The sequence below is a fragment of the Rhagoletis pomonella genome, unplaced genomic scaffold (genome assembly GCF_013731165.1).
Source record: "Rhagoletis pomonella isolate Grant_MI unplaced genomic scaffold, Rhpom_1.0 Rhpom_scaffold_00011, whole genome shotgun sequence".
NCBI lineage: Eukaryota > Metazoa > Arthropoda > Insecta > Diptera > Tephritidae > Rhagoletis > Rhagoletis pomonella.
The window spans coordinates 16,369,013-16,386,408 of NW_023458565.1; the positions used below are offsets into that span (position 1 = coordinate 16,369,013).

The following is a 17,396-nucleotide window of genomic DNA, read 5'->3' on the forward strand; positions in this document are numbered from 1 at the left end:
TGTTTATTTGGCACTGCAACTATTTGGCGGTTTGGGACGAGACCAAAAAGCTTGCTCATCCCGAGTACAGCATATTGACGAAGCTAACGAGTCAAAAACTTAAACTTTCACGCCAAAACACAATTCATGTAACTCAAAGAGAGTTGCCACATTTTCCAAAATTAACAAATCGATTTTTGAAATGATTCAATGAAATTCAAAGCATCTGTTCCTATCTTTATGTTATGTGATGCCAACTTTAGTTTAAATAATGATTTAACTTTTTTCATATGCTTTCATGCTTTGTTGAATAAAACAGATTAATTTGGCCCTTCTAGATATTTTAGCACTCGATATTTTATGACTATTCAAACCGATGTGTCGAATCGATAAAAATCGATTACTAAAACTTACATTAATCGACTTTTGATTTAAGTAATCGATTTTCATATTCTTATTATGTTTATCGATTAAAGCCAATAGGTGATACATATTTACTAATCTTAAAAGCGCGCGCTCGTTATTGACACCCGCGAGTGGGGCAAATGGACCTATTTGAAATTTTTAAAATTTTTTTATTTGTATAAAAAAAATTGTCATGAGTACCTTAAAGAAACAATATGAAATTTTGGTTACACATTTATTAAAACCGATGACCAATCGATAAAAAATCGATTACTAAAAGGTCCGTTCATCGATTTTCGATTTAATCGATTCAAAAATTCTACCTCTAGAGCCAAAAGCGTGTTCGTTACTGACACTCGCGTGCAGAGCAAATTTACCTGTTTTTCACTTTTTAATATACCGATAATTTGTCCTCAGATACACCTCTGTATAAAAGTCAAAGCCGTATCTTAAAAAACAAGATATTTATTGAAATCCTTGAAAAATCCATACTCCTGCAAAACGTCAAATTTATTATAGAAGATCTTTTTCGTTAATCAAAGTGCATGTCTTGAGGTTATTCAACTTTAGTCTGAAACTTCACTATCTAAACCCAATTAATCGTAATTTCTTTTGTTAAATTATATCTCAAACTATGCTACCTCGCCATATACAACCTCCCACCCGCCCGGCTTGCTTAAAATAGCTTATGATTTTTCGGCAAATTCTGCACCACCGTTGCCAGATGATGCTCCAGATCTTCGTTGCGCGGACTCTTAAAATAAGTCGTCTCAAAGACACTCTTCGTCGTGCGATGCGGCGATGTTTCGCTATCTCTCGCCGATCCGCCGCTCTGCCTCGTAACTGCCGGTGTTCGTGTTGGCTGCCGCTGCTGATGTGGCCGCGTACGATATAAATTATATTCGTTCGCATTCGATGGCGTCGACGAGGAGCCACCATAGTAACTGTAAGAACGCGATTTGTCTACCGTAACGACGGCTACTTGATCGCGCTCTCGTCCACTATTCAACGTTGTTGTATGCCGCGTGCTTGCACCCGTATTTCCCAACGGTGTATATGCTGTCGGCGCATGCAGTTGGCGATACGCTGTTCTAGCAGCGTTATACCTACGTCCCTTCGGTCGTATCGCTGTAACAGTTGACGCGGATACCGGCTGCCCTTTGGTTGCTGTCGCAGCTGGGAGCGCGGTTGGTGTGCTCGCGCTGGCGCTCCGTATACGTATCGGATTCCATGCTGTACTTACGTAACTGTTTTCACTTCCTGTGTCCGGCGAGATTGTGGGTAGGAAATAATTGGGCTCTTCATTATTTTTGTTGCGTTGTGCCTGCACATGATTCGACTCGTCGACCTCGGCGTCATTGCTAAGCCCCAAATGGTTCTTTTGTCGTTGACTTGCCTCGAATGCCTCCTCCAACTCGGGTGTGTCTAGTATGTGTTTGGTAGTGGTGACAGCGGGTGTGCTATTGCGCAGGCGTTTACGCTTTTGTGATGATCTGCGTCCCTTTGTGGTGCTGGTAGGAGCTACGTACTCTACGCTACTCGTTGGCTCGTGTGCAGCTGGCCCATTGACGGTTGGTACGGGTGAGGACGCCGACTGCTCGTGACCATTCGTGTGGTGATTTTCAAACGTGTGTGGTGGATAGGCTTCATGCTCTTCGTTACTCGATGCCTCAAAGGGTATGGGATCGTAAATGGGTACCTCATAGCTCGATTTTGGATAATTATATGCAGGCGGCATATAATTGGAGTTAATGGGTAAATCTTCCTGATGTGATATATGATCGGGGCGAGGGTACTCTGATTGTGATACCGGATCAGGAGTTTCGTATGTCGTAGGCGGTTGTGCTGGCTCCTCTGGGGCACTGTATAAAGGTGGCGGTTGCGGTTCGGGTACTTCAAAGGCGCCTGACGGCGGATGTATAGGTGTCTCGGGCGCTTGATATGATGGTGGTGCGGGTGAGTCTGGCACTTGATAAGCTGGAGGGAAATCTAATTCAGGAACCTGGTACGTTGGTGGTTCATGCGACTCGGGCGGCTCATAAGAGGGTGGCGCATGTGATTCGGGCGTTTCATACGAGGGTGGCGCATGCGACTCAGGAATCTGATAAGTCGGCGGTGAAGGTGGCTCCGGCGGACTAAATGAGGGTGGCGCATGTAGTTCGGGTGCCTGGTAGCTGACTGGTGGATGTGCCGGCTTACTAGGCGGGTGATATTTAGGCGGTGGGGGTGGTGGTGGCTCCGCGAAATTTCCGGGTGCTGGATGGTAGCTATCCACAGGCGTTGGTTTCTGATTAGATGGCGGCAAAGTGATCTCATACGAAGGCGAATAGGTGATCTCGACATTCGTTTTCGTCGGAGGCTCGGCGAAATTGTGAAGGCCTGCACCTTTGCTCGAACTGTAACCAGAGTTTGGTATTTTCTTGTCATAAAGATTGTATCTCGACCTGCCCGACGCTTTTGGCGCATGATAACTAGGTTGCTTTTGCGGTGGTGGTGAGAATTGTAGCGGAATATTTAGATCTGGTACGCCATACTTTGTAGCCGGTATATGTATGTCAGACGGCGAACCTGTATCCGACGAAGTGTACTCGTAGAATTTGTTGCCACCAGGCGAGGAAGGTCGTTCATAGCTGCTCATCGGGTGCATATCGTAAACATTTTCTGGTGGCGTAAACGTGTGGGGAGTATATTCGTAGCCAGAATCGCCACTGCTGCTGCTGGTCATTTCATATGCGCCACCGCTGTGTTCTTTCGGTAAGCTATACGAGGTGCGCGGTGGCTTTCGTCTTTCAGTTTTCGTCGATGTATACGCATAGGTTGGCACTTCTTTATCCTCATCATAGCTGCTGAATTCGATATGATGCACCTTTGGTGTGTCCTGAAAAGCATTACCGGTGTGACTGTAAAAATCCAAATCCATCGCTTGTTCCTCATAATGATTGCCGCTTGATGGATGCCCTTCATAGTCGGCCGAATTTAAATGACTGCTCAAATCTAATTCATCGATGGCCGAATATTTTGGGGAATCTGGGACATGTTCTGGTAAATATTGCTTGATTGGTTTATAGTAGGATATCGGTTGACCGACAGTATAGCTCGGTGGTCCATATTTATATTTGGGATACTTGTAGCGTCTGCGCGATTTTGTGCCCCGCTTCGTTGAGCGCACCACGTGACGCACAATGGTGTAGGGATGTTGACGACGTTGGCGTACTAATTTAGCTGCGAGCGTTGGTAGAGGTTCTGATGCATTCAATGGCATTGTTGTTTCGGCAGTGCTAGCGATTGTTGTTGTGGTGACAGGCGCTATTGTCGTTGTGACATATTCCGTGGGAGTTGTGGTCTTATTTCTTCCTTCCGCGTGGATTTCACACGCTGAGAAGAGTATGGCGGTAAAAATCTGTTGGAAAATGAAAATTAGAACTTGTGTTATTGCTTATTGTAGAACGCTGTGGGGTAAATAATCGATATTTCAATCGATATAACTATAGGCCTTTAAAGACAAGATCAAAACCGTAAATATAGTTTTATACGAGATTTTTTAAATAATTGAAAACAACTCCACCAAAGTCCATGTACCTTTTAGTTATTAACATGAAGGTATCAGTGTTAGGTTTTCAGGGTTAGGGACTCATCACATTGACATATTTACAGGTATTGACTATTTATTTTATGTTTATTTAATTTTAACTATTATTTTTTATAATAATGTACATAGTTCGTTCTATAATAAAAACCATATAAAAACTTCGTACAAAAATTGAAACAAAAATCAACAAAGTTCCATCAATATTGCATACTTTGCGTTAAACAAATTTTAGGTACGCAGTTTTATAGCCAAAAGCAAACTTGTTACACAATCCCGTTGATTTTTGGCATTTTTTTTTGCGCGCGGTTTCTTCCATATAAAAGAAAATTGTCGAACATACTGCGAAACACCTTAAGGAAAACTACAATTTAATGGCCTATAAAAAATTTTCTAAAGTTTCTGATTTAAAAGTTGGAAATTTTGGTGAAACCTTTATAATTTCGTACAAAGTTTGAAATATGAATTTACATACATATATGGAAAATATGTAGTTTGAAATATATATTTTGTTTATTCTGGAATGAAAGTCTCACAAAAAGAAAACTCGTGAGATCCATGGTTCGAATCCGTAGTAAACGGAATTTTCTTATTGTTTTCTGATAAACTTTTTGTTTTTTAATTTAATTTTCTTCTAATTTAAAGAATTTTTTAATTTTTTTCTTTTTTAATGAAATTCTTTTTATTTTCAGATAAGTATATATTTTTTTGAGCTACTTAAATTTTTAGATACTTATTTTATTTTATTTTTAAACTTTATTGCTTTAAAAAGAAAAATATTTTTTAAGTCTCATTTAATTTTTAGAAACCTATTTTATTTATTTTTTGTTATTTAATTTTGCGTTTATTGATTTCAAATTTGATTTAATTTTAGTTTTCTCATTTTATTGCTTTAAAAAGAAAAAAAAAATTTAATTTACTTTAATGTGTAGAAAGTTATTTTATTTATTGTTATTATGCTTTTTTCTTTTAACTCTTAGATATGATTGCTAAAAAGAAATAGTTTTATAATTCTCAATAAAATTTTTTCTTATTTAAACTTTGCATAGTCTTTTTTAAATTTAATTTAATAAATTAATTTTCAATTCATTTTTTCTTTTTTAAATTTTGCATACTTTTTCTTTTTTTTAAATTTAATTTAATTAATTTTCAAGAAATTTTTGCTTTGTTTAGATTTTTATAGTTTCTATTTTTTTATAATTTTGTTCACAAAACGGTTGTTTTGAACAGCCTAAGGAAATCGAGGTAGATATAGACAAATTTATACATACAGACGCGTTCATCTAATTAGCAACGAAATTCAAAATCATATTGTTTGCAAACTATGTTTATTATTTATTTTTAATAATTTTCATTAAAAATATAATTCAAACTTTAACCGAAACCACAATAATAAAAGTTTGCACAAATCGAAAAAAAAATTAATCAAACTTCAAAAAATTGTCATCAAAATTTCAGAATTTTTAATTAGAATATTTAGAAAATTTTCTGGTAAGCAGTTTTGTAGCCCATTCAATTGTAGTATAAGAAAGTGCAAGATTCAAGTCGTTAAAAATTACCGTTGAATTTTTAGATGTTTTTTTGTATAGGGTTTTGCTCTTTTTTTCATATAAAAAAAAATGTATCATAAATTAAATTTAGAATATCAAAAGCAAGTATTGCATCTAATTAAAAACATTAGTTAATTAAAAGATCAGCTTTATTTTTATAAAAAAAGAATTAAAATAAAATAAATAGTCAAAACTTTTCAATATTTCGGTGTCGTATAATTATGATAAGCACTATTAAAAGGATTTTGGGTGTGCTGTTTTGTAACCCATTTAATTGTACTATATTAAAGTGCATGCGACGTATGTTCGACGATTTTTTTTATATGGAGAAACTGAGCGGCTCCTTCACCAAAAAAATTGCCAAAAATCAACGGCATGTCCTAGCTACTACAAGCTGGCACTTTAATGTACTAAGATTGAATGGGATACAAAAATGTGTACTCAAAATGTTTTTTAGATATCTAATTAAAAACATCTATATTTTTACGAAGTTTGAAACTTAGATTTATTCGGTTTTTGTTGAGGAATATACTACATATACATACTATATTTTTATAAAAAAAAAATCATTAAAATTAAATAAAACAAGTAAGAAAGTCTAAGTTCGGGTGGAGCCGAACATTAAATACCCGGCGCAAGTATTAAATATATGTTTTTTCATCTTTCCGAAAGCTACCGCTACATGATAAGCCGGGGTGTATAAATTTTAAGTAAATTAGCGTCCTTAAATTTCGAAATATTGCAGTTTCAAGCATTTCTGAAATTTACCGTTATATGAAAAGCGGCCGTAATTTTAGTCCGATTTCAATAATTTTCAACGTTTTGCTTTAATGTGGCAAGCACAATAAAAATACCGAGTTTGGTACAAATTGGTAGAACGGTTACCGATATACATATATGTGATCATAAGTGGGCGGTGCCACGCCCATTTTCCAAAATTTTACCATTTACGTATTCCCTGGTAAAGAATTGTTGCAAGCATCAATTTTGAATAAATTAGCTTTAATATTATTTACTGATTTATCGAAGATTTTGTATTTCTCTAAATTACCGTTATATGGGATGTGGGCGTGGTTATCGTCCGATTTTATAAATTTTCGGCCATTTAGTATGCTGTATAAAGGCCAACAACTGTGCCAAGTTTGGAAGAAATTGGTGCAGCGGTTACCAAGATATACACATGTAACCATAAGTGGGCGTGGCTGCGCCTATTTTCCAAAAATTTATAATATTCTTACTTTTCGTCTGAAAATTATTGTAAATATCAATTTTGAGTGAATTATCTTCAGTAGTTACTAAAATATCGCAGTTTTCGTATTTCTGGAAATTACCGTTATATGGGAAGAGGGCGTGGTTACAGTCCGATTTCACCCATTTTCAATACCAACCTACCTTGGATTACCAGAAACCTACATACCAAATTTCGTTGGGATATCTAAATTTTTGCCCGAGTTATCGTGTACACGGACGGACGGACAGACGGACAGACGGACGGACAGACAGACATGGCTTAATCGATTTCTCTATTCATTCTGAGCATTTATGTATACATTTGTCTATATCTATCTCGATTCGTTTTGGCTGTTACAAACAACCGTTATGTGAACAAAATTAATATACCCTTGTGCACAAGTGCGCTCGGGTATAAAAATAGTCAAAACTTGTTAATATGTGGGTGTCTTATAATAATGATAAGCACTATATAATGAAAACTGTGATTATTATGCCTCACAGTCGGAATCTAAATCCCGCCCAAGCTACGTTAAACTAATTTGGTTCAAGTTCTACTAACTCCATTGCTTCAGTAAAGAAAGATCTCCGGTTTGTGAACACTGGCACAGAGGATCTGATTGCTCAAATTTACCAAGTTTGGACACGCATATCTCTCAGCTGAAAAATGATAGAAAGCCGAAAACTTACCCCCAAATGTGCGTTTTTATTTTTCCAAAAACGCATTTTTTAATAATTGAATTTTGAGCACGCTTGGCCCCAGTGTACGGTTGCAGAACTCTATCTTTCTACAGGTAGATAAAGGTGCTCGGCCGGCTAGGTGGCGTGAAAGATTATATTTTTAGTCAATGTGCCATGGATGGGAGAGGTTTTTTTTTCCAAAACCGGCGCGCTTGTGACCGCACCGCAGCTGTCATTTTGCACGAGCTTTGGGTATCACAGGGTAGTTATTTTTAAACATAGCCCTGGAACCCTGAAAGAACTGTAGGATGCCATTCATCGTGAGTTTGTGAGAACTCTTTCAGACAGTTTGGCAAGAGTTATTATTTTTAAAACCTTACCAAAAAACTGAATTTTTTCCTATATGAGCAGTCACTACTCAATAAATATTGCGAGTACATCAGCTTCGGTTGTAAAATTTTACGCACGAATTGTAAGATTATTTATGATTGAAGTTAATGTGCAATTTATTTGAAACACGATGAGATACACTTTTGCGAAGTATATGTAGCTAATAATGCAAAAATTAAAAAATAATTATATTATTAGGGCGTACCTTTACGCTTCCAAGCAATTTTTTGTTATTTCTCAAGCGCTGCCACCGAGATACGGAAATAACTGGGCGGCGGCAGCGGCGGCGCTCGTTTATACGTTTTCCCAAAATATTAAGGAATACAAATTTTAAAGAACATATTTGGGCTTTTGAGCACAGCTTTTACATGATTTAGAATGGATAATGGTACAATACTAAAACGCTTATCTAATTTTTGCTATTCTTTTTCCAAGAATTCCGCTAAGTTTATTATAGTTTCAGTGTCGCTTTTGTAGATGAAGATGGATCTTCCCGAAGCCATAGCTGCACTTGTTGCCGCCCCTAGCTATAATTTGTAAGCCTTCGTTGTTGAGAAGCAACGTTGTGCAGTCTCTAATTGTCTGTGCATATGCCTGCGTTAACACAGGGGCTTCTTCTGGCAAGACTTAAGTTATCCTATCGGTCGTGCCCTTGCACTGCTCTATGGATCAACTATGGTCATAGTCAACTTATGTACTTATTCCTGCACCCAGTCAGCGGCTGTACATTATAATGGTGGGCCTGTGGCATCTTACTTCACTTGCCGCACTATTTTTGACAATGTAGATTGGGCCCTCGTCCATTGATGTCTGAAAATTCTGCCTTAATTTTTGTTTTCATCTGACGTATACGATTTTTTAATCTTTTGCTATTAAAGGTTTGAGTTCCGACTGCGAGTTCAGACTCCGTTTCGGTCGTTTTCGGCGTCGTTACTGAGGCTTTCAAGGAGGCCAGGGAACGCCCAATACTTGCTTTTAGTAGACTCAGTCGCCTTGATTCCATTCCAATATTATGCAATATAATTATATGGATTTGCAGTAAAGTCGTCCTAATATGTATCAAGATATCCTTGGTTTTTTCAAGGCTTTTAATGCAAAAATAAAGCTTACTCAGCATACGCTGCTTTGCGCTTTAATTGGTGTTGCATTTTTCATTTATTAAATTTTTTTTGTTAAGATATTTTATTTTTGTACGTTTTTACCAATCTTCGATTTCAGTTACATTAGACCGTAACAGAAAAAAGTTTGCAGTACACCCCTGTGTCTAACGAAGTAATGCTGGCTAAGATAATTGCAAGTTTTTTGTAAGACAATTCAAAGACAGTTAATTTTTTGGTTTCTTTTAAGTTTCTTCTAATTTTAAGATTTTAATGTTTTAAAAAGAAAACTTATTTTATGTATTTTGTATTATTTTCTTGTTTAATCTAATTTTCTTTTTACTTTTAGATTTTATTGATTAAAAAAATATTTTTTCAAATTAATTAAATTTGTTAAGCTTATTTTATTGTTTTCTTTTTAACTGGTTGAAATAGAAATATATTTTTTTAAATTTAATTTTTTTATTTTTGAGTTTTGTTTAATTTAATTTTCTTTTAATTATTGGTTTAAAAAAGAAAAAAATTTTTAATTTCATTTAGTTTTTAGATTTATTTATTTAAATTTTTAAATTAATATTTTTTTAAATCTCATTTAATTTTAGAAACTTTTTTTACTTATTTCTTTTTTTTATTATGCTATTTGTTTGTCTTTAATTTAATTTACTTTTGATTTTTACGTTTTGTTTTAAAAAGAAAAATATTTTTAATTTCATTTAATTTTTAGAAACGTTTTTTCTTGTTCTTTAATTTAATATTTTTTAAATTTTATTTATTTAAAAAAACTGATTTTGTTTTTTTGGTTTTGCTTATTTTTATTTTTATATTTTATTTATTTTTATTTATTTATAATTTAAATATTTTTTAATATTTTTAATTTAATTGTTTTATATGTATATATATTTTTAATTTCTTGAAACTTATTTTATTTATTTTATGTAGTTTTCACATTCATTCATTTATTTCCAGTTGGATCTCAATGCATCATATAACGATTATTTTTGTTTCGGGGAGCAATTTTTTCATTCCAAAGTTTATTGATCACAAGAACCCCGTTCTAGTGCTTACCAACCAGATCTGACCTCACTCACAAAAAATTACAGAATCTCTGCTAAAAAAGAAATATACTTTAGACTCAGGGGTGTACGGCGAACTTTTTTTTTTTGCTTGCCAGGTGCTACAGTCTAATGTCGGTACATACATACTTATTTAGGAACTAAATTTAACTTCACATTTAGGATTTCATCTGTTCGAATCGAATCTCCCTGTATATGATTCGTGAATCGAATTTTCTATTTTACAGTGCATCTGTCTGCAATCGATTGATAAACGGCGCAGCTGTGTGTCGACGACTTCGTCCATGTGTGGAAAACACGTCTAACAGCTGCGCATGCGTGAACGTTACCGTTGTCAGGTTTTGTGTGAGTGTGAAAAAAGTTTAGTTATGGATACATATTAACATACAAGTGCTAGGCTGCATATGGGGCGTTCCATACCAAATTGACGGGGTTCACACTTCATGTGTTTGATTTGTTCATTTGTTTCAAATTTTTAGGGTTGATGGATAAACATAAATAATAAATAAATATGAATTTTGAGCTTGATTAATACATTTTTAAAAACATTACAGCTCAAAAACAAATAGATTTAGAAGTTTTCCAAATAGCTCGAGAACGGGGCGAGAAAAAAATTAAAAAAAAATCACACATACACACATCGAAATTCTCTATGAAAATAAATATTTTTTATTTTTTTTCTTGAAAAATTTTTCACATTCAAATTTTTTGATAAAAAAAAGTTTTTGAAAATATGCCCTCTCAAAAAAAAAAAATAAATAACAATGGTAGCTCTGAGTATTGCAAAATATTTAAGTATATTATTATGGGGTGCACTCTACAATAATCTGAGTAATGATTTTTTTTTATGCCGAAGTTGAGTAAAATGAGTACATTACAAATTGACAAATTTTTTAAATTTTTTTTTAGAATTTTTTTGAGTATCCAGTTTTGTAGCTTATCAAATTTTAGTAAAGTGTAAGTTTAAAGCTACTGCGAAATAGCGTTGATTTTTAATATTTTTTATGCTGCCGGCTTTTTGCACTTTATTCTTATGGAAGAAAATGCGTAAAACCGTTTTCAATGAAAATTAAAAAAAAAAAATAACGCCAGTTTTGCAATCGCTTAAAACTTGCACTTTATTATACTAAAATTTAATGGGCTACAAATCTGCATAAAATTTGTAAATTCGTAATGTACTAATTTTATTCAACTTCGGTGTAACAAAAATTCATAGCTCAAATTATTGTAGAGTGCTTCGCATAATACTATACTTAAATATTGCGGAATACTCAGAGCTACCATTGTGATTTCTTTTAATTTTTTTTAGATCGCATATTTTCAAAAACTATTTTTTTTTATCAAAAAATGTGTATGTGAAAAAGTTTTCAAGAAAAAAAAATTTTTGAAATATTTCTTTTCATAGAGAATTTTGATGTGTGTATATGTGATTTTTTTTAATTTTTTTAAATCAAACACATGATTCCATTTTGGTTGGAACGCCCCATATGTTTGTAGATATTAAATGCCATAGGAGACAAATGCAAACAAATAAGGCCATAAATGACAACAAAGCAGAATAAACGATAAAACTCTTGTTTTTGTTGATCAGTCGCTTAAAATGTAAACACAAGATTAAAAAGATCATACGCAGGTAACAGCGATCATTGCATAAGTTAAGTATTTTTTGCAATTTAATTAGGGTTATTCTCTGAGTCTTGCAAAGCCCTTGCACGGTGCACGGATTGCACGGTTTGCAAAGCTGTCCCATACGAAAACCGGTTTTAACCGTGCAATCCGTGCAATCTGTGCACCATGCAAGGGCTTTGCAAGACCCAGAGAATACCCCTATTGTTGTTTTTGTATTTGCACGCAGCCCATTGCCTCTCATGTACCAGAACCATAAGCGTTCATTGACTTCTTTGCGTGGCACGTTTTGTCTGTTCTGGTGGTCCCAGTTGCCGGACGCGTTGCTGCACAATTCCCACGTTTTTGCTTGCGGCTGCTGCATTGTCACTGCGCATGCGCACACTTTAGCAATCGCTTTTTGGCACTTTCACTTTTCGGCGACGCAAGCGCACATGCGCATTGCACATTGTATTTGTTTAAGTATTTGAACTATGTATCGCAATTCGAATGCTTGGTTGCGCCGAAAATTGAGTCATAAACTTGAATAGCTTGTTTGCTTTTCCGCGATGGCAACGTTTACTTAGGGAAATTGGTATGGAGTTTCTAAGTGATGCATTTAAATATCGATAGCAAATAGTATGTTTTTCTAAATTTGTAGTGCAAAATACCCTTGAATCAGTTAACATTTTCGAAGATTAAGCTCGTAATTAAATTAAAAAAGAAGAAAAAATCCCCTAACTTTGGAAAACGCCATATTAAACTGAACATCCCCATACGTTAATTACATAAGCCGAAACCCGAAAAGTAGCCAAGACTTATCGTTATCGATAATGGCCTCCTGTGGATCTAAAGGTTAGTCAAAGGACCCCATAAAGTTCTGCAATTGCAACTTAATTTAATGCCTCTCTGGTTTAGCCTCCATTAGCCGATATGTTGTTCGTTTAAAATTTCTATTCGAAAGAACCCGATCTCTAATATGCGGTTGTAGCCTTTTGCGTTCTTTGTTTTTTGTTGTCTCCTTCTTCCTGCTCGCTGCTGCAAGTATAGAAGACTATGACGGTTTGCCTAGTAACAATATGTGTATCCGTACTTAAAGGTTCGAGCCTTTCAAGGCCGCCACCTGAACTTCGCTGCTGCGAAAGTAGGTATTCTTTTTTTCGGCTGCCTTCCTACCCAAAGCTGACTTGGTGCTATCTTCCTTGTTTTTTTAGTCTTCTTCTTGTTTCCTTTAATCCCAAGCGGGACATAGTGCATCTACTACGCCTGCGCACCATCTGGTTCTGTTTCTCGCAATCGCCTTGAGCTGCTTCCAGCTTAACCTGATTTGTTTCGCTTCTACATCAAGGTTCTTCTCCATGTTTTGCACAATTTGCTGGGAGGCCTGCTTTTGCCGATTAGTTATTTCGAATAGCATTAGTAAACTGCACAGCTCAAAGTGCCACTGCATAGCCCGACAACTTTCTGCTTTATGACCACCGAATATTTAGCGAAACTTCCTCTCTACCTATTTATGTACGTGCACACCTGCGTCATGGTAGATTTCTGTTTCGTCTGAAACCCTTCGCTCAAAAAAATAACAAATATCGGACTGATTCTTGCCGCCTCTTATATTGAAAACGTACGCTCACTAAGCTGTTTGGAAGTCATCTACGTCATCTACAGCTCCTAACATCAGGAACAGACGCATATTACTGTCACTAAAGTTACATCTCGCAAAGGCGACCTAAAGTACACTAAAGAGTGGTCTCAGTGTCAGTCAGAGCAAAACAAAAGATGAAATAAAGTGTCAACTGCGAATAATCAAAAGGAACTACATTTGTAATTCACACGCGTATTAAGAATATAAAGAGAAATAAAGATAACGATACCTATAGAGATATAGATACCTATAGAGAAAAAGATGAAGATAAAGACGAAGATAAAAAAGGTACAGAATAAAATGAAGAAAAATATAAAAACAAAGATAAAGAAAAAGATATCTTAACATTAAACTGAAGTCAAAGATAAAGAGGAAAATATAGACAAAGGCAAAGACAATGATAAGACACATATAAAGAGAAATAAAGATAAAGATATCTATAGAGAAAAAGATGAAGATAAACACGAAGATAAAAAGAAAGATACAAATTAAAAATAAATAAGATATTTTGAGATGGAACTGAAGTCAAAGTTAAAGATAAAGAGAGAGAAAAAAGCGCACTTAAAGTCAATTTAACGAAGTCTAATTGTAAAATTCGTTGAATGATTAATGTGGTATAAGAATTTGAAATTTTAATTTCATGAAGCTTTAAAAGTTTTGTTGAAGTTTGCTGACTTTCAAAATTAAGGCTTTAATCTATTATGAGCGTCCCAGTTTGCAATAAGAGCTATTGTAAGGAAAAGCCAGTCGTGAATGGGTTAATTTACGAGAGTTAAGAGCGTGTCAGAAGTTGCAATATTTCCAACCTCAAATCGGAAATCAGTTGCAAGATGTGACTGCAATTGAGAGAGCGCAAATCGATTTCGGAAACATAATTCAACTTGCTCGTACTGCACTAGCAATCTGCAATTCGCTTTTCGGAAAGAAATACCTCTTTTGAAAGACACTTTACATGCAAGGTGTGACTGCTCATGCAACTGCTTTCTGAAGTTTCTCAATTTGACAGCCTTTTCGAAAAAAATCTATTGCATTGCCTTTACGCAATTCTTCACGTTTTTGGTTCAGATAGTGTAATTTTGAAGTCTACTTAAATATTACATGCTCGGTTTTTTTTATTTTTATTTTGTCTGATCCCGATTAAATTAAACGCAGCCTTTAGCTCAGTTCAGTTTGATTTAGTTTTTGATTGTTACTTTTTTTGCTCTTATAGTTTGACTTTATATATTTTTTTCAATTCGTTTCTCTTTCTGTTGCACTTGTAATTTTTTTTCTGTTTCAATACTTGTTTTTCGTACTCATCGTACGTCGTTTGCCTTAGTTTCATTTCTTTTTGTATCCCGATTTGGCCCACTTTTTTCACGCATTTATCATCTATGCAATAATCGCGATTTCATTTTCCGCGTATGTAGCTAACTAAGACCTTTTTGAAATCGATTTTCGCGGAAGTGGGCAAGACTTTCGCTATTTGTTTCGATATCTACTTTTTTTTCATTATGCATTCTTCATTCTACACATACACATGCATATTTTTGACTTCGATACAATTTTTCGTTTTTAGCACACATTTTTCTTCCTAATTAGTTTTTGTGCATTTCATCGCATTAATAAAATTATATAATTATAGTTAACATGTAACTGTATGTATATAAATAACCAACCCTGTCGCTGACCGTATATACATACATACATACATGCATGCTTCCACAATACATAATCTCGCATTTAATTAGGTGTAGCTAAATATCACAAACGAACAACCAGTTGTATTTTTAATTACAATATTTTAAATTTTTATTTTATTTCGTCTTCAAATTATTTTTGTAGTTATGTAATGCATGCTGAGACATGGCGCTTTGCACGTCATTTATTTATTTTTATTTTTTTTTTAAACTTACAACGAATATCCACAGCCGCCGCATGTTCACTTTAATTCGCTGTTCAAACTCTCCAAATAGCCACTTTTTCTAAACTACGATAAATAAAACTGTTCTTCATTTAATCGAAAATATTAAATGGGAACCTTCGTTTTGTATCTGCACAACGTCTGCCTCTAATTCACCGTTGTTTTCCGTGCTTTGTGGAAAATTTTATTAAGTTTTCGGTGGCACGTTTACTTATTCATTCACACGCGCTCATCACGTCTTTCACGTTGACTTTCTTTCAGCTACTAAACCCACCGCAAGAAAGTGGTCTTGTTTTTAATGAAAATGCAGACAAACCATCCAAATCGTGTTACTTGCTGCTGCATTTGTATATATAGATATGTATAGGCATAGCCATATACATACATATGTATAAGTATATTCATATTGGAGTTGCTGCCTTGCTACTATTTATATATTTTTCTCCGTTTTTGCCTCCACTGCCAGGGCCATTGTTGCTTCTGTTGTAATTGCTCGCCTCTTAACTGGCAGCAATCGCGGTCGGCTGCTCAAAACGTCGGGCAAGTTGTTAACGCTTTGTTTGCTTTGTTTTGCTCAGCGTGGCGCCACACATTGTGTGGTGTCATCTTCGCAGCCGCGCCGTGCTGAATGCGCTCATCTCATCTATTGGCGCTTTTAATAACTCGACTGCGTTTGCGCATTTCTACAAACTCCTTTCCTGATTTTCCACATAGCGACGCGCAACGGTGAGGTAATATTGCCGTCAATTAAGTGGCAATGTTGTTGACTCTTTACGACTGTGATATCTTTTATTCAGTGCTCAAGATATTGAGAAAAGATCACTCGTTAGCGCTTAAAATTAAAATAAATTGTTTTAAATAGACAACAAAGTAAGCAGGCAGCTTTCGATTTGCTATGATTTGATTAGGCTTGGTGTGACACAATATGCCTGATTTTATGATACCAAATATGTTATTGATTTTATTTAAATTTATTTTATTTCGTTTCATTTTGTTTAGTTTGATTTAATTTTATGTGATTCGATTTGACCTTATTTTATGATGCGATGGGATGTGTCTTGATTGCGATGTTATATCTGCGATTTGATTTGATTTTATGAGATTTGATTAGATTTTATTTCATAATTTGCTGTGGTGTGACTTGATTAGATTTTACTTTATTTGTGATCTGATTTGTTTTGAGTAGATTCGATTCGATCTAATTTTACTTTCCATTGATTGCGATATCTGTAATTCTACTTGTTTCGATTAGATTTAATTTTATTTAACGATGCGATATGTCTTGATTGCGATGTGATATCTGTAATTTAAATAGATTTGATTTTGACTCTATTTTACGATGTATTATGATGTGTTTTTTCTAATTTAATTTGAGTTTATTTGAGTGTATGTACTTTATTTTTATCTTTATACTATTATGTCTACCTTTATCTTTATCCTTTCATCCTTATATTTATCTTTATCTTTACCTTTACCTTTACCTTTACCTTTACCTTTAACTTTACCTTTACCTTTACCTTTACCTTTACCTTTACCTTTACCTTTACCTTTACCTTTACCTTTACCTTTACCTTTACCTTTACCTTTACCTTTACCTTTACCTTTACCTTTACATTTACCTTTACCTTTATCTTTATCTTTATCTTGATCTTGATCTTTATCTTGATCTTTACCTTTATCTTGATCTTTATCTTTATCTTTATCTTTATCTTTATCTTTATCTATATCTTTATCTTTATCTTTTCTCGCCTCCAGCTGCGTTGGGGTTTCGACATAACTTCCACGGACGCAACTTCCACCGAACCGTGACATAAGTTCCATGGAAGTTTTGGCGTGAAATTACCGCCATTGATCGATTTTTGGTCCATGGAAGTAAAGTCTGACATTACTTTCACAGATCTGATTCATGGAAGTTATCAGATGTTATTTAATGAGGCGTCACATGATATTATTAATAGGTTGCTTCCATTTATTTCTTTTGATTTAATTTCGTCTGATTTCAATCGATTGATATGATTTGGTTTGATTTGATCTGTTTTAATGAAGCTCCGTTTTTGACTTGCTTTTTGGTGTGACGCGATGTAAACTCTGGAATTTGGTTTTAAATATTTGATATGATTTAATGTGATTAGATATGCGTGCTGTATAATTTGGTTTCAGCTAAAACTGATTGTGACTTAATTTGATTTTATATTGCTTGATTTGCTTCGTTGATTAAGTCTCGATTTGATTGGATTGAATTTCATGTGTGCCAT

At 34.7% G+C, this 17,396-nt stretch overlaps 3 protein-coding genes across 3 annotated transcripts in view; 1 reads left to right on the forward strand and 2 right to left on the reverse strand.

Moving 5' to 3' along the window:
• The window catches only part of LOC118747186 (neurobeachin-like protein 2), a 172,223-nt gene that overhangs the window by 40,384 nt on the left and 114,443 nt on the right, over window positions 1-17,396 (reverse strand). The gene's annotated exons all lie outside the window — the stretch shown is intronic.
• The window catches only part of LOC118746705 (neurobeachin-like protein 2), a 37,226-nt gene that overhangs the window by 11,316 nt on the left and 8,514 nt on the right, over window positions 1-17,396 (forward strand). The gene's annotated exons all lie outside the window — the stretch shown is intronic.
• LOC118746707 (extensin-like) lies at window positions 1,060-3,669 on the reverse strand. The gene has a single exon (XM_036480595.1). It carries the CDS (start codon window positions 3,644-3,646, stop codon window positions 1,061-1,063), a length of 2,586 nt encoding a protein of 861 aa, XP_036336488.1. The 5' UTR covers window positions 3,647-3,669; the 3' UTR covers window position 1,060.